Source organism: Elephas maximus, chromosome 11, assembly GCF_024166365.1.
Source record: "Elephas maximus indicus isolate mEleMax1 chromosome 11, mEleMax1 primary haplotype, whole genome shotgun sequence".
In the NCBI taxonomy this organism is placed as follows: Eukaryota; Metazoa; Chordata; class Mammalia; order Proboscidea; family Elephantidae; genus Elephas; species Elephas maximus.
The window spans coordinates 29,018,578-29,042,297 of NC_064829.1; the positions used below are offsets into that span (position 1 = coordinate 29,018,578).

The following is a 23,720-nucleotide window of genomic DNA, read 5'->3' on the forward strand; positions in this document are numbered from 1 at the left end:
GTGCTGCCCAGAGTCTAGTCCAGTGGAGGACCTCCTGCTGAGAGCCTGTGGACCTACTACTGCATGTGCGCCATCCACCCTGATGGTTAGGGACTGCTACTGGTGAGTGGTCCTGTCTCTGGTTCCTGGCTTCTCTGTTCTGTGGTCGCCAGGATTCTTGGAGCTCTCACCTGCCTTCCTGTACTTTCCCTTCTTAGATCCAGTTCATTTCCTGCTGACCTTCAATCCGTGTTTGTCTACACAGTTTCTCTGTCTCCAATTGGGAATCCATGAAGTTGCCTTCCTGTGCTCCTCACCTGGTGTCGCTGCTCACTTTTTCTCAAGATGGCCATGCTGCACCGGGCCAGCTGGCAGGGCATATCTGATCTGTAACTCTTCCTCGTTCACTGTTTTCATTCAGTTTCTCCTTCCAGTCAGTGTTCAGTCTAATTCTTCATCCTTCCTTTTGATGCTCAGGGTTCCAGGATTGTCACCTGTATCTGTTTCACATGGTTTCTTGGGTCTTCGGTGGAAGGGGAAGGCACAGTGTATCTGACTAAGTTGCCATTTTGGGCTGTCTCCTGGACCACTTTTTAGTCTACAGCTATCATTCTGGAATTTCTTTTCATTAGTTACTTGCATTAATTCAATCATTTCTTTTAACTCACGTTAAGACAGTCAACAAATATTTATAGAGCACCTACTTTGTGCCAGGCATTGCTTAGACCTTGGAGATACACCATTGAACGTAGCTGATAAAATATGAGCCTGTTATTCCTTTTTATTAATTTTTCCTGCGCATTCTGTTATAGTTCATACTCAAGTAACTTCTGAAAAAAGAATGCACAGGAAATAAATTTTCAAGGAATCCTTGCATGTCTGAAAGTGTTTTTTTTTTTTTTTTTTTTGCACTTAGTTGCTATTTTGACTAGATGTAAAATTCTAGGTTCAAAATAATTTTCCCTCAAAACTTTGATGGCATTGCTCCATTGACTGTTAGCGTCCATTGCTGATAAGAACTCTGATATCATTCTTATTTTCATTCCTTTGTAGATAACAGATTTTTTTTCTTTCAGGAATTTAAGGTCTTTTTATCCTTGGTGTTCTGAAATTTTATAATGATTTTTCTGTGTGAGTGTGTGTATGTGTGTTTCCTTCATTGGGCTAGATACTCAGTTTATTAACCTGAACATTAGTATCCCTTGTGCTCTGGCAAAAATTTTTTTTTTACATAAATTTTTAAAAATTTATTTGTTGTGCTTTGGGTGAAAGTTTACAAATCAAGTCAGTCTCTCATACAAAAAGCCATACATGTCCCACTGTGCACTCCCAGCTGCTCCCCCCCGAATGAGACAGCACACTCCTTCTCTCCATCCTGTATTCCCTGTGTCCATTCTGCCAGCTTCTGTCCCCCTCTTCTCATCTATCTGGCAAATTTTTTTTTATTATTTTCTTCAATTATTTCTGTTCTAGAGTTCTCCTTAGTCAGATATTGGACGTTATGAACTGATCCTCTGTCATCTTTTTGCTTATTTACTGTTACTTGGTTTTTGTTCCATGTTCTGGGAGATTTCTTCTATTTTATTCTTCAAACCTACTGTCATGGATTGAGTTGTGTCCCCCCAAAATATCTTGTCAACTTGGTTAGGTCATAATTCTCTTGTATGATTCTACGATTGTCTACCATTTTATCATCTGATGTGATTTCCCTATGTGTTATAAATCCTATCACTGTGATGTAATAAGATGGATTAGCAGCAGCTATATTGATGAGATCTACAAGATTAGTGTCTTAAGCCAATCTCTTTTGAGATATAAAAGAGAGAAGTGAGCAGAGAGATATGGGGACCTTGTACCACCAGGAAAGTAGCACCAGAAGCAGAGCGTGTCCTTTGGACCTGAAGTTCCTGTGCTAAGTTGCTCCCAGACCGAGGGAACGTTGATGACAAGGACCTTCCTCCAGAGCCAACAGAGAGAGAAAGCCTTCCTCTGGAGCTGATGACCTTAATTTGGACTTGTAGCCTACTAGACAGTGAGAGAATAAATTTCTCTTTGTTAAAGCCGTACCACTATGGTGGTATCTCTATTATAGCAGCACTAGATGACTAAGACATCTACTATTGAAGTTATTTTTATAGTCACATGTTTAATATCCAAGAACTTTTTGTTTGTTGATCACTGCTTGATATATACATATGAGTGTGTGCGCATTTTTTTGTTTAATGGCATCATCTCTTAGATTTTGCTAGGGATGCTCAAAAGCTTTTTTTTTTCCCCCTTCAGCATTTTGACTCTCATCCTACTGCTGTCTGGCCTTCATTGTTTATGATGAGAAGCCAGCTGTTTGGGGTTCCTTGCACAAGTTGTTTTTCTCTTGTAACTTTCAAGATTTTGTTTTTGGCTTTCAGCATTTTGACCCTAATGTGTCTAGGTGTGGAGCTCTTTGTGTTTATCCTATTTGGAGTTGAGCTTCATGGATGTGTAGATTAACACTTTTAATCAAATTTGGGAAAATTTCAGCTATTCTTCAAATGTTTTTTTCTGCTTCTTTGTCTCCCTGCTCTCCTGCTGTTCCCATTACATGTATGTTGGTATGCTTAATGGTGCCCCACAGGTCTCTAAGTCTTTGTTTTTCTTCATCCTTTTTTTTTTTTTTTTTTATTCTTTGTATTGATATACCTTCAAGTTCACTGATTTTTTTTTTTTTTTTGGCAGCTCACATCTACTGTGGAGCCCCTCTAGTGAATTTTTCATTTTAGTTATTATAGTTTTCAGCTCCAGAATTTCCATTTGGTTCTTTCTTACAATTTCTATTTCTTTATGAGTCATTTAAACATAGTTTCCTTCAGTTCTTTGAACATATTGTATTTATAATAGCTGATTTGAAGTCCAACATCTGGACCCCCTCAAAGAGTTTCTGTAGTCTGCATTTTTTTTTTTTTTTCTTGTGTGCAGATCACCCTTCCCTGCTGTTGGATCTGTATGTGGCTCGGAGACTTTTTTTTCAAAGTTCAAGGAATTTACAAGCCTGCCACATGTGCAGCAAGGGAGTAGTAGTTTGCAAGTACTCCCTAGTTACTTCTTAGTGGATACAACCTTGCACATGCATACAGCCTTCTAGACTGGCAGAGATGAGTATGATCTCAGTAGATCCCTTTTTAGGCATCTCTTTCCCCAGATCTCTCTAATAAATTTCTGGTTAGTTTGCTATTTTATTTGCCTATACTAGTATCACTTGGAGACTTAGACTTCTTTGGAAATACTTAACCTTCCCTGATTGCTCTCCACCATGATCACTATTGTTTTTGACAACACTTTGGGCATGAATTGTTCCGCTCTCTGCTCCAAATAGCCCTCTGAGGTGGGGCCATTGAGCCCTCAGCTCACACAGTTTGCCATACCCATCCTGGGCATACTCTCTGCAGCATGGAGCCAGAGCCACGGGAGGGGCTAGGAGCTGTCGGTCCTCACAGGCTGCACTGCCAACCTAGCATAGACTTTTTCCAACACTGAGTTGCAAAAATACTATAGACTTCCACTGTTCTTAGCAAGATTCAGTGGATTTTCTTGAATAAGTGCTTCTCAACTGTCGTATGGCCATTGCTGAATTTCTAGAGACTTTAAATGATTGTTTTTACTGTTTTGTTCAGTTTTATCACTGTTTATTGAGAAGATTGGCTGAGGTCCTCATGCAGCCATTCTGCCTGTGGCACTATTTTTTTCCTTCGGAATAAGGTAGACGACATGGGAGCTAGCTGATGGAATCAAGAGACTTCAGCTGCTTCTCACTCCTGCTCTCTGTTGTATTTGATAGCTCTGACACTAGACTACCTCTGGAATTCTTCTGGGCAAATCGCTTACCCAACTGTCCCAGCCTGCTATTTCCTCATCATTTTCTCTCTAAACAGGCTCCTTTTTTTTTTTAATAACTTTTTCTGCACCTTTTTTAAATTGTACATCAGCATATATAGATCTAATTCATTTTTTACAGCTCCATTGTGTTCCAATTTAATGTATTTTACTTCTTATCATGGAAAATGTTTAACATACCCAAATGTAAAATGTATAATGAACTCCATGTACCCATCACTCAGCTTCATCAGGTACCCACTTGTGTCCAGTCTTGTTTATCTCTACCCTCACTCACTTCCCTCCTTCCTATATGGGATTTGCTTCAAAGTAGTACCTATACCATTTTGGGCGGGGCTCTTTTAAGTAGCAGTCATAACCATAACCCACCATCATCAAGTCAATTCTGACTCGTAACAACCCTATAGGACAGAGCAGAACTGCCCCATAGGGTTTAAACAGGCTTCTTTCTGTCTAACAGGAATCTGTTGCAGTATCTTGAGGGCTGATGATCTCCACTCTAGTCTTCTTTCTGTTTCAGGTTTATTTCTCTATTATGACTCTCTTGCATGTAGAAAATGCACAAGCATTTCTCCTCAAGCTGTGTCTTACTTTTATCCATTTCCTGCTTCACTGCTTGTTTCACTTATTACCTGGCTGAGCCTCTGATGTCGTTTGAATTTACTACTCTTGGTTTGAGTGAACATATGTGTATTGATCAGTGATGTTTAGGATTGACACTTTCTTGGGTAAGTCCTTACTGTTTACCTTCTCTAGCCAGTTGATGAAAAATTTTTATTTGAATTTTTTGTTTCCTGAAATGTCTAAAAGAACTTACCTTCATTCTCATTCCTTATACTTGCTTATAACAGTCCTCCTCCCAAATTACTTCTGATTTTTCACTTGCCCCTTGTTAACTGTTTACTTGTTCACTGTTTCCCATAGTCATTAATTTTAAAATTATAAAAGTACTTTGAAGGTTAATTTAATCCCTTGGCCCTTGCATGTGTGTGACCATCAGAATTTTCTGAAGAGTTGTTTTTTTTTTTTTTTTTTTTACCACATATTCTTCTAGTTGTAAACCTCACGTTAATAAATTTTGATGGATTTTAACAAAGCTACAATTCAGGCTCTACCTATCACCAATAGATGGCACTAGGAGTGAAGCAGAGTCATTTTTTGTTACTACCGTTAAGTCAGCCCCCAACTTACGCCTACCATACATACACAATGAGGTCTGACTGTTGTGATCCATACTATTTTCACTGGCTCATTTTTAGAAGTAGCTTGCCATGCCTTTCTTCCTAGTATGTCTTAGTTTGGAAGTTCCACTGAAACCTGTTTAGCATCATAACAACATGCAAACCTTCACCAGCAAGGCCATGGTGGTTGTGCTCAAGGTGTATTGGCCAAGAATTGAACCTGGGACCCCCACAGGGAAGGCAAGAATTCTAACACTGGTTTAACTCTTCTCTTAGCCACGAGATTATTTAAACTAGAATTAAAAGCAAAGCATGGCGGGGGAGGGGTTAATCTTTTCTATTGATTAAGCATCCCTATATCCTTTGATCATTTTTTGTTTAATCAAAGTTGCAAAGCTCACAGCTTAAAGATCTAAATAGTTTTTTTCAAGGTTAAGAAGACCGTATCTACTATTCTTCTTCTCACCAATTCCCTCTTTCTTCATAATCGGTCACTTTCAATTCTGCATATTATTTTGATATTTACCTTAAGATCTCTATGCAAAAAATGCTTACATTGGTATTTTAAAATTTGTTTTGACTTCACGTAGTTTTTTCCCTCCCTTTTCCTACCCTCTGTATACATACCCTTCTTGTTTCCTTCAAGGAGGTATCTTTTAGTAGATGAAAAAATATTTTGTTTTTGTTTCATAGGTTAAGAGCAGGATTATGTGATCGATGTGCAGTAACTGAAGAACATATGCGGAAAAAACAGCAAGAGTTTGAAAATATCCGGCAGCAGAATCTTAAACTTATCACAGAGCTTAGTGAGTTTCCTTTCTTCATTTATTAAGTCTTTAAAGCATAATGTCCTTTTGTTAAAACCTTTTAGTAAATTGGTTGCAGTCAAGTGGATTGTTAACATATTTTTTGTCATTTCGGTAAAAGCTCTTATGTCCTTTTTTCCTTTTTGTGGATTTAATCTCATGCTCATTTTAGTAAGAAACAAAGATAAAAAAAAGGTTATGCAGATACTGTCGACATCGGCCTTAAAGCTGGTCTCACAGTTAGGAAACAAGAAGCAAATAAATTTCCTTTGGATATGTCCATATTGACTTCTTTGGTTTTATCTTTATTGCATGTAAGTTTATTACCTAAACCCAGTAAAGTTAAATACACAGCAGATAATTTAATTATAGTGTTCTACAAAGATTTATACTATTTTAAGTTTATTCTTATCCTTCATTCACAGTAGGGTTTTCTTACGTTCTGCTTCGCTTTCTCCCCTTCACCTTCTTCATCTAATTATTCATGTGTCTTGGTGACCTTTACCTGGATTCCGCATAAGCAACCCAAAATAAGCACGTCCAAGTGTAGTTAAGATCTTTTCCAAATTAATTCTGTCTTCTGACTTTTTTTTTTTTCTCTATTAAGCTGTCATTCTGGTTACTCAAGCAAGAAAAACTATATTCTATCATTTTTTTTTTATTTTAAAAATAGATAGAATATAGTTTTATTCTGCTCCCAAAAGTAACTACTATTAACAGCCTGATGGTATGTATCATTCCAGTTACAGTTTTGTCTATCTTTTTGTCTGTCTGTGTCTCCTTCCCTACCTCCTTTCTCTTCACTTTTAAATTTTGATGGGATCATGCAATACTTCCTATTCTGACGCTTGCTTTTGCCTTTAGACTCTGTCTTAGGAGTCTTTACATGTTAACGTATTTAGGACTATAGCGTTTATGGTGTGTATGTGTCCATGTATACATGTGTAAATTTAGGAATATAAATATATTACCAATGAGTAGAAAATTGCCACATCCCAATAAATACAGTCGAGATTTACAATCATGTTATCATTAGTACTAGAAATAATCTACAGTAATGTCTGCATATGTAATAAATTTCTAGCAACTTAAACTGTCTTAAAAATAGCTGAAAACCCCAAAACAAGCAAAAATCTTTCACTAGGTGTTAAGAATTAGGACGGTGCTCTTTTTAATGGCTGCATTATACACCTTAGTATAGTTTATTTAACTTTTCCCGTTTTGATGGACAGCTTAGTTTTTTTGTTTATTTGAGTGCTTGAGAATGCTTGTTTCCCTACAGCCTCTTCAGCTTTGTGCATAGTGTATTAATTGATAATATCCAATTTAGTGAGTGAAGAATGATACCTTTTTAAAATTTACAATCTCCTTATTACTTTTTCATATTATTTTTTTTTCTGGTACCCTTTTTTTATGCTTTAGTTAAAAATTTACAGCTCAAGTTAATTTATCATTCAAAAATTTATACACATACTGTTCTGTGACATTGGTTGGAATCCCCACAGTGTGACAGTACACTCCCCTTTCCACCCCAGGTTCCCTTTGGACATTCACCCAGTTCCTGTCCCTTCCTTCTCATCTTGCTTTTGGACAGGAATTGCCCGTTTGGGTCTCATATATTTGATTGAACAAAGAAGCATGTTCCTCACATGTGTTATTTTTTGTTTTATAGGCCTATCTAATGTTTGTCTGGAAAGTGGGCTTCGGTAATGGTTTCAGTTCTGGATTAGCAGAATGTCCAGGGGCCATACTTTCAGAGGTTGCTCCAACCTCTGTCAGACCGATAAGTCTGGTCTTTTTTTTGTGAATTCTGTTCTATATTTTTCTCCCGCTCTGTCTTGGACTGTCTGTTGTGATCCCTGTGAGAGCAATCATTGGTGGTAGTTGGGCACCATCTAGTTCTTCTGGCCTTAGGCTGGTGGAGTTTCTGGATCATGTGGTCCTTTAGTCCTTTGAGTTAAGATTTTCCTTTTGTCTTTGGTTTTCTTCATTCTCCTTTGCTCCAGAAAGGATGAGATCAATAGATGTATCTTAGATGGCCACTCATAAGCTTTTAAGACCCCAGATGCTACTCAGCAAAGTGGGATGTAGAACATTTTCTTTATGAACTATGCTATGCCAGTTGACCTAGATGTCCCCTGAAACTATGGTCCCCAGGCCCCAGACCCAGCTACTTGGCCCCTCAAAGTATTTAGTTATGTCTAGGAAACTTCTGTGCTTTTGCTTTGCTCCAGTTGTGCTAACTTCCCTTATATTGTATGTTGTCCTTCCCTTCACTGAAGTTGACGCCTGTCTACTATCTAGTTAGTGATTTCCCCTCCTACTCCCTCCCTATCCTCATAACTATCAAAGAATGCTTTTTTCTGTGTAAACCTTTTCCTGAGTTCTTATAATAGTGGTCTGTTAATGTTTGTTGTTTTGTGACAGACTTACACAGAGAAATAAGTCAGTGACAAAAGGACAAATATTGTATGAGACTACTGTGATAAAAGTTTCCATGATCTTCGAGTTTGCATTTCTTCTTGAGTGAATGGCTTGTGTTGTTTGCCCTTTTTTTCAATTGCCCTATTTGCCCTTCATATTTTTTAATTAAGAGCCTTTTGTATATTACCAAACACATTACCATCAAGTCAGTTCCGACTCATAGCAACCCTGTAGGACAGAATAGAACTGCCCCCATAGGGTTTCTAAGGCTGTAAATCTTCAGAGAAGCAGACTGCCACATCTTTTTCCCACAGAGCCCTGGGGGCACAGTTGCTAACCGATAGGTTGGCAGTTTGAACCCACCCACCCATTCCTAGGGAGAAAGACCTGGCGACCTGCTTCGGTAAAGATTACAGTCAAGAAAACCCTATGAGACCGTTCTACTCTGTCACATGGTGTCGCTATGAGTCAGAGTCAACTTGATGACACCCAGCAACAACAATGATAATACCACTAGTGTGATTACTCAGAAGTTCTAGAAACCCAATTTCACATAAAAATGAGCAACAGAAAAATTATCAAGACCAAATTCTATACAAAATTATTATAAGGATAAAAGTATTAAGGGCTTCATGTTGCTTGGACATTTTTGGTGTTTCTATCTAGTTGCTCTGTTTTTGCCTGACGATTTACAGAAATTGCAAAACACTACTTCGTTTTTTTTTTTGTTTAGTATACTAATTATTTCTTCAGCAGTTTCTGTTAACGCTCTGTTAACTTAATGTCAATAACCATAATTTTTTATTTCTGGAAATTCTATTTGGTACTTTTCCAGTCTGCCTATTTTTTTATTTTCTAATACTATATGTGTTTCAACTTTTTTCCAAACTGAAATATTTTAATGTAAGTTATATACATTTCTCCTCTAATTACTTGAATAATTACTACCTAAGTTTTTTTCTTTTTAAGCATGCCATTACCATACCTATTGAAAATTGCCCATAATTTGCTGGTATTCTCTAATAGCCAGTCCATATTCATACAGACAATCCAAAATTGTCCTTAAAAGTCTTTTTCAACAGTTTTGTTCAAACTTGGTCCAATTACAGACCACACATTGCATTTGATTGCTTTGTCTTTTTTTAATCTAGAAGAGCTTCTTCCCCTACTTCTCTCCCCCACCTTTTTTTCTTTTATAACATTAACTAGTTGAAGAAGTAGGGCCATTTTTCTTAAGGAATATGGCACCTTCTGGATTTTTCTCATTGTTTTCTTTATCTTGTTCCTTTATTTTTTTTGTAAAGTAGAACTTGGATCTGAAGGCTTACTTAGGTTCAAATTAAACATTATTGTTGCAAGAATACTTCATAGGTGATTCTACTTCATGTTGCTTCGTCAATAGTCAGATACTGTCAGATTGTTCCAGTCTTAAGGATTCTGAGCTTGATTCCTGGATTAAGATGGCAGCCACATTTCTCTGTTATAGAGTTACGTTTTTCCCCACACACCACAAGTAACCTGAGTGGGGGAAGAGGTATGTGATACTGTGAAACCTTGGAAATATGCAATTCTTCCTTGATCTTTAATGGTTTCAGAGCCATTGGTGATCCTCATCTGAATCAATTAGAGATTGCAAAATGATAATTTTCTAATTCTTTTATTCTTTCTACACTTAACAGCTGACATCCTGTAAACAAGAATTCAACCTCATTTCCTGAGGCTTTAGGTTATCCTGCAGTGTAGTTTCTACTAAAAAGGCATGGTACGTCTTATTTTTTTCCTTTCTATTGCTCATTTTCCGAATAAGTTCTTGGTATAATAGTCACCTGCATTGTGGCAAATGAGGTTTTGTTTGTATTTTGTTTCATTTTGGTTTTGGTGAGAGTAAGGCTTTCTCTTTTGTGAGTGTCATGGACAGATGGATTTTTATGTATTCACTGTGTTTCAATCAGTTATTTTCATTATTCTTTATGATGCTAAATTGTCGTAATTTTGCCTGCTTAAAAAACTCATTTTTTTGTAATCACTTGTACATTTATTTTGGGATTCCGTCTTTTAAATATTTAAATTTTTCATTACTGCATCAGATAATTTTATTATCTGAAATATTTAGGGATATGTATATGAGTGGCTTTTGCCGACTGTCATGGTAAGTGAATTAGGATCATTTTAGGGGTTCTGGCTTACCCTAGAGATCCCAGGTTCAGACCTTTCACCTTACTGCAGTGCTGATACCAACATCTGCTTACTTACGCTGCTCACAGTTTTTGTTGATGATTGGTGGTGGTGTAGAACTCCCTTGGATACTTCTTCCTGTGAGCTTAGCAGTTGAATAGAGGTTAGCAGTTTAGCAAAAATTATGTTTTTATTTTTATGCAGGATCTAATTGTCTGGTGGTAAGAACACTGTTAGAGTATGTAATCTGCTCTTCTACCTTCAAGTGTTTGCTTAGCCCAAGGGAGATTTTTTTGTTATTTTTTTGAGTATTTCCTCCTCTATATATTCTGTCTGTTTTTTCTTCTGGAACTCGTATTAGACAGATGTTAGATGCATTTCTTTTACACTTTGTAGCTTTGTTCTTTAGTGCTGAATTCTGGAAGAATTACTCAGGTAGGTATTAATTCTATCTTCAATCACATTTTTCCTGCTTTCGTCCTATTAAATTTTTAATATTTATGATCTTTGTTTCTTTTTCATGGTAGCCTGTTGCTTGTTTTTTGGTTTTTTTTTTGTAATAGCTCCATCAGCCTTTGAAACCTTTCTCAAGATGTCAGTTGTACTTAATAAAAGATATCTTTTGTTTCCTATATTAAAACTATTTATCCAGGGGTTAATTATTCAGTTTAACTTTTAAATGTTTTTAATTTTTTTCAAGTGTTTGTTGAATATTGTCTGTAATTGTAGATGAGTTTTTAAATTGGTTGCTTTTGTTAAGTGCAGTCTTAGTTTATCAGCTCAGCCCATCATCCCTAGTTTGCTGATAATGAACGCAGTTTCAGGTTTACAAGAGCCCTACTTCAGTGGCCAGAGGGGGCAAGGGGAGAACATTTCACCAGAGAGCTTCCCTATAGGGTTTATGGATAATTTATCTTCTCAGTGTAGGGGTATCTTCTCCAGTGGTTGCAGCAAGTTTTTTGGTAGCGCTGACCTAGTTGCCTTCATGGAATCTCCTGTGTCAGGATTTCCACTTTAGAGATTTGTCCGCATGGCGTTAGCCTAAGATCTGTCCTCATGTTTTTAGCCATCCTTTCTTTATACATTCAGCAATTTTTCGGGCCCTGCTGTCTCTGATATTGGGGTTAATGTGAGGTTTCCTGGCAGAATTTAATTTTCCTTAAGGCCCTTTCTTTGTTGGATTTTATCATCAGTCTGAGCCTATCTATTTTTAAACTATTCAGGAATTTTTCATAATTCTGATTTGCTTGTTGGTACCCTTCCTGGCTTTTCAGTCTTGCAGTGGACTTATTTTTAGAGTTCTTTTGTCATTCCATTTGGATTTGAAGAGAGAGAATCAAGTAAACCTTCTTAATCAGAAATCCAAAGTCATCTTTGACTTCTCTTACCTCTACCTAGGATGAGTTGCCAACTACTACTACTGCCTCTGCCTGTGTAACAGCTCTTCTACTTGGCCGCACTCCCTATTTCTACATCTCCTATGTTAGTCCAGACACTTATTTATTTTATTGTGCTTTAAGTGAAAGTTTACATTTCAGTTAGCTTTGCATACAAAAATTTATACACACGTTGTTATGTGACCCTAGTTGCTCTCCCTATAATGTGACAGCAGACTCCTCCTTTCCACCCCAGGTTTCCCATGTCCGTTCAACCAGCTCCTGTCCCTTTTTGCCTTCTCAAAGAAGCTGCCCATTTAGTCTCATGTATCTACTTGCGCTAAGAAGCACTCACTTCACGAGTATCATTTTATGTCTTATATATAGTCCAGTCTAATCTTTGTCTGAAGATTTGGCTCCTGGAATGGTTTCAGTCCTGGGCTAACAGAGCGTCTGGGGGCCATGTTTTCCAGGGTCCGTCCAGTCTCAGTCAGACCATTAAATCTGGGCTTTTTTACTGCAGCTTGAATTCTGCACCCCACTTTTCTCCTGCTGTGTCAGGAACTCTCTGTTGTATTCCCTGTCAGGGCAGTCATTAGTGGTAGCCGGGTACCATCTAGTTCTTCTAGTCTCAGGCTGATGGAGCCTCTGGTTTATGTGGCCCTTTCTGTCTCTTGGGCTTGTATTTTCCTTGTGTCTTTGGTGTTTTTCATTTTCTCTTGCTCCAGGTGGGTTGAGACCAATTGATGCATCTTAGATGGCCGCTTGCTAACTTTTAAGACCCCAGACGCCACTCACCAAAATGGGATGCAGAACATTTTCTTCATAAACTTTGTTATGCCAATTGACCTCGATGTCCCCTGAAACCATGGCCCCCAGACCCCTGCCCCTGCTACTCTGTCCCTTGAACTGTTTGGTTATATTCAGGAAACTTCTTAGCTTTTGGTTTATTCCAGTTGTGCCGACTTCCCCTGTATCCTGTGTTGTCCTTCCCTTCACCTAAGATAATTCTTATCTCCTATCTAGTTAGTGAATAGCCCTGCCCCTCTCCCCCTCACCCTAATAACCATAAAAGAATGCTTACTTCTGAATTTAAACCTTTTCTTGAGTTCTTATAATTGTGGTCTCATACAATATTTGTCCTTTTGTGACTAATTTCACTCTGCATAATGCCTTCTAGATTCATTCACATTGTGAGATATTTCACAGATTCATTGTTGTTCTATATCATTGCGTAGTATTCCATTGTGTGAATATACCGTAATTTCTGTATCCATTTGTTCATTGATGCGCACCTGGGTTGTTTCCATCTTTTTGCTACTGTGAACAGTGCTGCAGTGAACATGGGTGTGCATATATCTATTTGTGTGAAGGCTCTTATTTCTCTAGGATATATTCCAAGGAGTGGGATTACTGGATCCTATGGTACTTCTATTTCTAGCTTTTTAAGGAAGTGCCAAATCGATTTCCAAAGCAGTTTTACCAGTTTACATTCCCACCAGCACTGTGTAAGTGTTCCAGTCTCTGTATAACGTCTTCAACATTTATTATTTTGTATTTTCTGGATTAATGCTAGCCTTGCCATTTCTTAATTGGGTGATTTGTCTGTCTGTTGCTGAGGTTTTGCAGTATCTTATAGATTTTAGAGGTTAGATGCTGATCGGATTTCTCGTAGCCAAGAATTTTCCCCACTGTGTAGGTTGTCTTTTTACTCTTTTGGTGAAGTCTTTTGATGAGCATAGGTGTTTGATTTTTAGGAGCTTCCAGTTACCTAGTTTTTCTTCTGGTGTTTATGCATTGTTAGTAATGTTTTGTTTTCTATTCATGCCATGTATTAGGGTTCCTAACGTTATCCCTATTTTTTCTTCCATGATCTTTATCATTTCAGATTTTATGTTTAGGTCTTTGATCTATTTTGAGTTAGTTATGTGCAAATACAGATATTTTTACTTCTTCTTCACCAGTTGGATGCCCTTTATTTCTTTTTCTAGCCTAATTACTCTGGCTAGGAAAATGCTGAACGAAAGTGGTGATAAACAGCATCCTTGCCTGGTTTCCATGCTCAAGGGAATGCTTTCAGACTCTCTCCATTAAGGTGATGTTGGCTGTTGGCTTTGTATAAATGCCCTCTTTTTTGGGGGGGGGGGGGGGGAATTTCCCTTCTAGTCCTATTTTGCTAAGAGTTTTTATCATGAATGAGTTTTAAACTTTTGTCAAATGCCTTTACTGCATCAATTGATAAGTTCATGTGGTTCTTGTCCTTTGTTTTATTTATGTGTGGATTACATTGCTTGTTTTTCTGATGTTGAACCATCCCTGCATACCTGGTATGAATCCCACTTGGTCGTGGTGAATTATTTTTTTGATATGTTATTGAATTATATTGGCTAGAATTTTGATGAGGATTTTTGCATCAGTGTTCATGATGGACATTGGTCTGTAGTTTTGTTTTTTTGTAGTGTCCTTTACCGGGTTTCGGGAAACCCTGGTGGTGTAGTGATTAAGTGCTGTGGCTGCTAACCAAGAGGTGGGCAGTTCGAATCTGCCAAGTGCTCCTTGAAAACTCTGTGGGGCAGTTCTGCTCCATCCTATAGGGCTGCTGTGAGTCAGAATCAACTCAGCAGCAGTGGCGGGTTACCAGGTTTTGGTGTCAGGGTTGCGCTGGCTTCATAGAATGAGTTTGGTAGTATTCCATCCTTTTCTATGCTCTGAAATACATTTAGTAGTAGTGGTGTTAACTCTTCTCTGAAAGTTTGGTAGAAATCTCCAGTGAAGCTGTCAGGGCCAGGGCTTTTTTTTGGTTGGGAGTTTTTTAATTACCTTTTCAATCTCTTCTTTTGTTATAGGTTTATTTAGTTGTTCTACCTCTGTTTGTGTTATTTTAGGTAGGTAGTATGTTTCTAGAAATTCATCCATTTCTTCTAGGTTTTCAAATTTGTTAGAGAACAATTTTTCATAGTAATCTGATATGATTCTTTTAATTTCAGTTCGGCCTGTTGTGATATTGCCCATCTCATATCTTATTTGGGTATTTGCTTCCTCTCCTGTTTTTCTTTTGTCAATTTAGCCAATGGTTTATCAATTTTGTTGATCTTTTCAAAGAACCAGCTATTTATCTTGTTAATTCTTTCTGTTGTTTTTCTATTTTCTGTTTCATTTAAGTCTGCTCTAATTTTTATTACTTGCTTTCTTCTGGTGCTCAAGGGCTTCTTTTGCTGCTCTCTTTCTATTCGTTCAAGTTGTAGTGTTCTTTGATTTGGGCCCTTTCTTCTATTTGGATGTTTGCATTTATTGCTGTAAATTAACCTCTGAGCACTGCTTTTGCTGTGTCCTAAAGGTTCTGGAAGGGTGTGTCTTCATTCTCATTTGATTCTGTGAATTTCTTTATTCTGTCCTTAATTTCTTCTATAACCCAGTAGTTTCTGAGCAAGGTGTTGTTCAGTTTCCATGTGTTTGATTTTTTTTCCTTGCTTTTCCTGTTATTGATTTCTACTTTTTATGGCTTTAGGGTCAGAAAAAATGCTTTGTAGTATTTCAGTACTTTGGATTCTGTTAACGCTTGCATTATGACCTAATATGTGGTCTATTCTGGAGAATGTTCCATGTACGCTGGAAAAGAAAGTATACTTGGTTGCTGTTGGGTGGAGTGTTCTGTGTATGTCTGTGAGGTCAAGTTGGTTAATTGTGGCGTTTAGATCTTCCTTGTCTTTATTGAGCATCTTTCTGAATGTTCTGTCCTTTACCAAAAGTGGCACATTGAAGTCTCCTACTAATATTGTGGAGCTGTCTGTTTCTCTTTTCATTGCTGTTAGAATTTGTTTTATGTATTTTGGAGCCCTGTCATTGGGTGCGTAAATATTTATTATGGGTATGTCCTCCTGGTATGTTGACCCTTTAATAATTATGTAGTGTCCTTCTTGTCCTTTGCGGTGGATTTGACTTTAACATCTGTTTTTTCAGAGATTAATAATGCCTCTCCTGCTCTTTTTTGATTGTTGTTTGCTTGGTATATTTTTTCCCATCCTTTGAGTTTTAGTCTGTTTGTGTCTTTAAGTGTAAGGTGTGTCTCTTAAAGGCAGCATATAGACAATTCGTGTTCTTTAATCCATTCTGCCACTCTCTGTCTCTTTATTGGTGCATTTAGTCCATTTACATTTGGCATAATTTTTGGTAGGTATGAGTTTTGTACTGTCATTTTAATGTCTTTTTTGTATGTTGCTCACAGTTTCTTTGTTCCATTTAATTTTCTGTGCTGAGTTGTTTTTCTTTAAGTATTTTCATCTTTTTTATTGTTGTTGATTTCATATTTGTTGAGTCTTTATGTTTTTCTGGAAACCCTGGTGACATAATGATTAAGTGCTGTGGCTGCTAACTAAAAGTCAGCAGTTCAAATTGACCAGGCGCTCCTTGGACACTCTGTGGGGCAGTTCTTCCCTGTCCTATAGGGTCGCAATGAGCCAGGATCGACTTGATGGCAATGGGTTTAGTTTTTTTTGGTTTTTATGTTTTCCTTGTTTTTTGTTTTGATGTGTAAGATGGTTAGTTTCCTTTGTGGTTATTTTAATATTTACCCTATTTTTCTAAGTTTAAACCAATCTTTTATTTCTTTATATCGCCTTGACTTCCTCTCCATATGAAAGATCTATGACTACATTTTTAGTCCCTCTTTTTTATTTTAATGTTGTCATCTTCTCCTTAATGACTTCTCTGTTGCCCTATTTTCAGTGTTTTACCTTTGCTTTATTTTTGTGACTTCCCTAACTTGATTGATAACCTGGCTGTCCTGTCCTGTGTTCTAGTTTTGGGTTGTTATCAGATGTTACTGATTTTCTAACCAAAGGACTCTAGTATTTCTTGTAATTTCGGTTTAGTTTTTACGAAGTCCCTAAACTTCTGTTTATCTGTGAATGCCCTAATTTTACCATTGTATTTGAGAGACCGTTTTGCTGGATATATGCTTCTTGACTGGCAATTTTTTTCCTTCAAGGCTTTATACATGTCATGGCTTCTTGCCTGCATGGTTTCTGCTGAGTAGTCTGAGCTTAGTCTCATTGACTCTCCTTTGTAGATGACTTTTCGTTTATCCCTAGCCACTCTTAAAATTCTCTCTTTATCTTTGGTTTCGACAAGTTTGATTATTACATGTGTTGGCGACTTTCTTTTGGGATCTACTTTGTGTGGTGTTCGATGAGCGTCTTGGCTAGGTAAGGACACTACAAAAAAAAACTACAGACCAATGTCCATCATGAACACTGATGCAAAAATCCTCATCAAAATGCTAGCCAATACAATTCAATAACATATCAAAAAAATAATTCACCATGACCAAGTGGGATTCATACCAGGTATGCAGGGATGGTTCAACATTAGATGAATCTTTTACGATATCAGGGTTGTTTTCTCCCAATAAACATTCAACAGTTCTCTCTGTTGTTTCTGGTATTCCAGTCACTCGTAGGTTATTCCACTTGATAGGAAAAAAAAAAAAAAAAACTTGATAGAGACCCACATAATTCTTAGGATTTCTTCATTGTTTTAAATTCTTTTATCTGATTTTTCTTCAAATGAGTTGGTGTCTAGTGCTTCATCTTCCCTCTTGCTAATTCTGTCTTCTATTACCTCTATTCTGCTCCTATGACTTTCTATTGAGTTTTCTAATTCTGAAATGTTATTGTTAATCTTCTGGATTTCTGTGTGCTGTCTCTCTGTGGATTCTTGCAGCCTGTTAAATTTGTCCTTGTGCTGTTCTGTATCTTCTTAAGTTCCTCTGTTGCTTTGTCTGTGTGTTCCTTGGGTTGTTTTGCATCTTGCCTCATCTCCTTCCTGATAGCTTGAAGAGTTCTGTTTATTAATCTTTTCGGTTTTACCTCCAGTTATTCAAGAAGTCCTCTTCCTCTGGAGGATTTTTTGATTCTTTGTTTTGGGAGCTTGCCAAAACCATCCTGGTCTGCCTCTTTATGTGATTTGATATTGACTGTTGTCTCCGAGCCATCAATAAGTTATATTTATTTATTTTATGTTTGCTTAGTGTGTCCTAGCTTCTTGTTTTGTTTTGTTTTGATATGCCCAAATAGGCTGTTTGTGTGAGCTAGTTTGATTATTGGCACCTTTGAAGCTCTAACGTCCTGTCACCAGGTAGTTAGACCTGTAACTGCACGTGTGAGCCTAGGCGTCTGTTTACTTTTCTTATATGGATTCAGCTCAGGTATCCACATAGTCGGTCACCAAGTGTGTGGTGCAGGTTCTTACCTGCAGACCTAGAGAGGCAGGGGTGATTGGAGTAGGCATAGGTATCTGGCTGCATTAGGGGTTCATGAGCTGAGCAAGGCAGGGGGCTGACAGCTGCGCCTGAGCATATGGGAGGAAAGCGTGTCCCTGTTCCCACAAGTTCATAGGTGGGTGGGTTTTACAGCTGGACTGTGGGCACCCAATGCTGTTGGCTGTAAGGACTGGGAGGCACCACTTATTTTTGAACCCCTCTCGCAGGTGGCTAGGAGCCACCAGTCCTCAGGCCCCTGATGTGGATAAATGAGGACCCTGCTTCATGGGCAGAGCAATGGCAGATGTCATGAACCTACCACTCCACCATATAACTGATACAGTTGAAGTTAGGCTTCAGGTATATACCCTGTTGTCCTGTGCTAATGAGGGCGTATGCTGTTCAAAAGGGCCCACACAGGTCTATGCAGGGGTGAAAGGTATTCAAAGTCTGCGGACCCCTTATGCTTGTGCCTAGGCAAAAGAGCTGTACCTGCCCCTGAGTTCCTGTTTTAGGGGAGCTGGCAGATTATTTTTTCCCATTTGTTAATTTTTTCTGTTTCCAAGGCTGGGAGAATGGCTTATGGCATGTGACAGGTCCTACTTCCAGCCCAGGGGAAGCAGCGGTTGGCGGTCACTGAAGCTGGCCCAGGACCCAGTGCGCAGTGGGGAGGGGGCAGGTAAATGAGAAAGAGGTTATTCCCAAATGAGATGTTTTTTGGTCCGCATGGTAGGTTAGACGTATGTATTTATCTTTTGCCGATTGAGTGCCGCTTTTCACTGGTTCTGGAGGCTTGAGTAGACTCTCTGCCACTTGGTCCCTCCTGATGTGGAAAACACATCCCGAACGCCACTGCTTGCCTCACCGCACGTGCCAAATGATCTGGCCTGTAGGGTGCAGATTCCTGCTGGGTCAAGTCTGGCAACTCCTTGCTGCTTCTGAACCGTCTGTCCCTTCCCCTGCCACTCAGTCTGATTCCTCAGCTTTGCCTTTGATATTCAGGGCTCCTAGATTGCCATATATAATCGATTCACTTGTTTTTTTGGGTCTTGTTGTAAGAGGAACCACAGGAAGCGTCTGACTACTCCACTACCTTGGCCCTGCCTTCTCAGACACTTACTTATTTTAATGATCTCCTGACCTGTCTTCTTTTCAGTACTTCTCACTTTAGTCTATGCTATACATACTCACAAATCAGTCTTCCCAAGCTGAAACTTTGAATATATGTCATTCATCTACAGAAAATGACAACTGGTAATCTTTAATATAAAATTCCAATGTCTTAGCTTCATATTGAAGACTTTCTACCATTCATTATAGCCAACCTTCCTAACTGTGTTCCACTAATTCTCTGCATAGAATAGTCTCTTATCCAGCTCAATTGTCCTGTCCTGGTAAATTCTTTTCAGATCTTCTTAAGGGCTCAAAGTAACCTATTCCTCCTTGAAACTTCCTTTAGTACTTTATTTATACATCTCTAGTGACCATTTTCACTTTGAGTTGTGTAAAACGTGTTTATGTAGTATCTTATGTCTCACTAAACTATACTCTCCTTTAGGTAACTGTCCATATCTTAAGACTTTTTTTAGATCCTCCAAAGGAGGTGGTTCAGTAGCCTCACATTTTATAGATACTGAAAAAAAATTTAATTTGACCAATGCAAGAAAATATGTTCGGATTTATAAACCACTGACTTATTAACAAATTTTTAGAAAATGAATACCCTTCTTTGGTAGAAGTTAATTGTCTTTACTGTAATTTGGATTTTTTTGGATCTACTCCTGTTAGAAAAATACATGCTTGCCCAGTGACATTATACTGAGTATTAGAAAGAGTGTTGTGCTGGCTGCTGTGGAAATTAGAGCCCAAAATTGGGTTTCTGCTTTATAAATTAAATAAGAATGGATAGGAAAATTTAGTGGCAGGATTCATGCAAACAGATAATGCTTCAATGGATATTTTAAAATTACTTACAGCATAGTTATTCATGAAGCAAACAGTATGACTAAAGAAGAAAATATGACTTAAAAGAAGAAAATATGACTTAGATTTGTTTATATTATAAAAATTACACTGATAATCAGTATCTTATTGCTTTTAATGTTCAGATTTATTTCAAGGTAAGTGACTCTCACTAAATTGGTATTTGAAGTTAGAAGGGCTGAGTAACCAAATGGAATGCTTTCTCATCCTCAGTATAAATAGACTGTGCTCCCCAGTACTATTCTTTTGTTGTTCTCCACAGGCATTACATAAAATTGTCAGTCATTTACATAGAACTAGTACAATTTGAGATACAGTAATCACTACTTGGGAGTCCTTGGATAGTGCAACTGGTTAAACACTGGACTACTAACCAAAAAGTTGGTAGTTCAAACCCACCCAGAGTCCCGATGGCGTTTAGGCCTGGCAGTCTGCTTCCAGAAGGTCACAGCCTTGAAAACCCTGTGGAGCAGTTCTACTTGGCACGTAAGGGTGTTACCATGAGTTGGAATTGACGCGACAGCAGCTAACAACAACAGTCACTAAGAACAAATTAGTTTTGCCACACTAGCATTAACCCTGACTAGTATTATAACTTAGACTTGAAAATCCTAATTTCTCCATAATAGTTCAATATTTTACTAAAAAAATGCCTGACATAGATGTTAATGTAACTGTGTTATGTGCCTTCTTACTCACATTAGATTTAACATGTCCCTTCTTGTTCACGTTGTATTTAAGTGAATGAAAAGAATACTCTACAGGAAGAAAATAAAAAGCTTTCTGAACAACTGCAGCAGAAAATTGAGTAAGTATTTTCCCCAAATTGCTTCAGAAAATTGAGTATTTTTTCTAGCTTTTCTGTCTTCTTTTTATTTAGCTATACAGACTGTGGAAATCCTGGTGGCATAGTGGTTAAGTGTTACGGCTGCTAACCAGAAGGTCTGCAGTTCAGATCCACCAGGTGCTCTTTGGAAACTGTGTGGGGCAGTTCTACTCTGTCCTATAGGGTTGCTATGAATTGGAATCAACTTTATAGCCATGGGTTTGGGTTTTTTTTTGTTTGTTTTTTTTTTTTTGTTATGTGACTATAAAGATATATACCAACTCTCACTTATTGACATGGTTAGGTTCCAAAGACCAGGTGGTTATACAAAAATCTGCATTATGCGAGAGTCGGGCTATGTCTCTTCTTCAGCTCTGGTGCCCCCAGCACATTTCAGGATGCGCATGACATGGCGATTCTCCCTTCTCCACCATGCCTTCCCCACCACCTCAGAGTGTGCTATTGGGAGTGGTGCAGGGGTTGGGAGTGGTGGTGGTGGTCAAGCGTACCTGCCGCCTCTGGAGCAACAGGGGCCCACCATCACCTGGCTGAGCTCCAGGCCTCCATGCAGACCCCTGTGCCTCGCCTCTCCACCTTCCCACCTGGCCCCAAAGTCAGGCCTTGGTGGCAGGCAGCTCCTGGGCCTGTGGACAGGTGAGGCCCAGCCATTTGGGCCTGGCAGAGGCTCCAGAGGTGGCAGAGAGGCCTCTTTGGAGGAAGAGACTTCTAAGCCTCCTGCCCAACTGTGGCGGTCCTGGCTCCCACCACCTCCTTGCAGCCCGGCCACCCCTGCCTACTGCATACTGCCCACCACAGGCCTAGTCAGGCACCTCTGCCCAACCCAGGTAATAGAACTGCACAGCCTCACTCCCTCTCACAAACCTTGCTCTCCTCTTCCTCTTCCCCCTCTCAACTTGGCTCCTTGTTAATGTGCAAAATAGTAGGTTTTTTACTATTGTGGGAAAGGCAAAATGAGTTTTGTTACCTCCCTTCCAACCCTGTCCTAGAAGCTTCATAGAAGCAAACTGAAGAAACATTTCCTGCTATGTAGATCTCAGGCTGGAGAACTTCCTCTGTTCTCACCTCCCTCCCGCCTTTCTTTTTTTTTTTTTTTCAGTCTTTGCTTTTAATTTATTTTATAACAGATGAATTCTTCTTGTAAATCTTGTGTACCAATATAGTCATAAAGCAATAGGTCTGGCATGAGAAGGGTAAGTTATTAATAATAAGCAATCTTTTCCTTAAAGAAAGGTATCTTTCAAATGACATCAATAGGTATCTTGTTTGGTTTTGCTTCACTTTTTTTTTTTTTTAATTGTGGTAAATATATAGGTAACAGAACATTGTACATTTCAACAATCTTCGCATATACAGTTCAGTGACAGCAATGATGTTTATCATGTTGTTCAACCATCACCCTTACATGTTCCCGATTTTTTCTACCACTTTTAAGAAAAGCTTGGCGTTGGGACATTTTTAAAATTCCATCCCAGGCTGAGCCTCTCAGTGTGGGATCCCAGATTCAGGATTTTGGAAGCTCCCCAAGTGGTTTCATTGTGTGATTGAAGAACCGCTACAGCCTGGGAAGAGAGTGGGGAACTCTTAGGTTATGCACGAGTCGCAGTTAGGGAGGAAGAACATGCTGGTGAAGTTGCGTGGGGATGACATCATCAGGATCCATGGGTTCGTCAGATGGCATGTGGGTTTTTCAAGTTATTGGGGTCTTTCAGTTCCCAGGCCAGTGAGTTAGGGCAAATCACAGCAGCAGTCCAGAAAGAGGAAGTCATGAGGCAATAAACTGCCTTTCTCTTAAAGAATAAAAATACTACCTTGTTTCCTGTGTGCCACTTGCTCTTCTATGTGTTTTATGTTTTTTATTTCTAAACTTCACTGTGATTCTACAAAGTAGCTTTATTATCCCTACTTTACAGATGGGAAAGCTACAGCTCACAAAAAGTCAAATAAGTTACTTATGGTCTCACAGTTAGTAGGTAAGGAGACCATCACTCAGACCCTATCTTCTGCTTTAAAAGGCTTTATTCTATGCAGTGCTGTCTAAAACAAACAAACAAACAAATGTTTTTCTGGGTATGGTGTAACTAATGCCGAGCAGAGATATGGCTAACTCTTAGTTGCCATATAATTAAAGTATATGTAATATTTTTTAAGAGTTAGGATTCAGGATCATTTTAATGCTTTTGGGGGCATTCTTAAAGATTCTGTTGAATTTGAGTGGAGACATACAAAAACTTTGATAAACTGTAAATGTGTATTATTTTGGCTTAGAATAGCTGTTTTCTCTTTAAACAGGTCTCACAGGTGGAATTAACATTCTTATCAGTATACTTTTAGGTAATGGGTGTCCAATAGAATTTTTATATTCCTTCCATGTGATCAGTCCACTGAATATTGGTAGCTAAAGGGAGTTTTGAGGAGGGATCATTGTCAGGTGAGAAAAGGAGGCTATGGGATCAAACAGACTATTGAACGTATATACGGAAATATCAACACTTTGAAATTTTCCTCGTGTTGTATAATGAAGTGAGGCTAGAACATAGATCCTCACTCTCTCATAGATGATTACACAACCCAAAAGGTTTTTTTAGTTGTCATTCACAGCCTAACCTTATCTCAGTAGACAGGATGCTATTTATACTCTTTTATTTAATTCTACTTCCTGTGACTATTCAGTTGTTTTACTGTGGAAATATCAATGTTTGATTACAGGATGATGCCTCAGACCCCACAGGAGGTGTCACGTAATAACCTGTATGTGTTCCTTATTACCTTTCATTAAAAACTTTTCTTTGAATTCCCAGTCACATCTGGTTCCAAGAATTT

General features: G+C 38.4%; 1 protein-coding gene across 3 annotated transcripts in view; it reads left to right on the forward strand.

Moving 5' to 3' along the window:
* The window catches only part of RBBP8 (RB binding protein 8, endonuclease), a 132,716-nt gene that overhangs the window by 63,163 nt on the left and 45,833 nt on the right, over positions 1 to 23,720 (forward strand). For all 3 annotated transcript variants that reach the window (XM_049900494.1, XM_049900493.1, XM_049900495.1), the window contains 2 exons: positions 5,724 to 5,836; positions 20,795 to 20,861. In XM_049900494.1, coding sequence (XP_049756451.1) covers positions 5,724 to 5,836; positions 20,795 to 20,861 — 180 coding nt within the window. The remainder of the gene's footprint in view (positions 1 to 5,723; positions 5,837 to 20,794; positions 20,862 to 23,720) is intronic.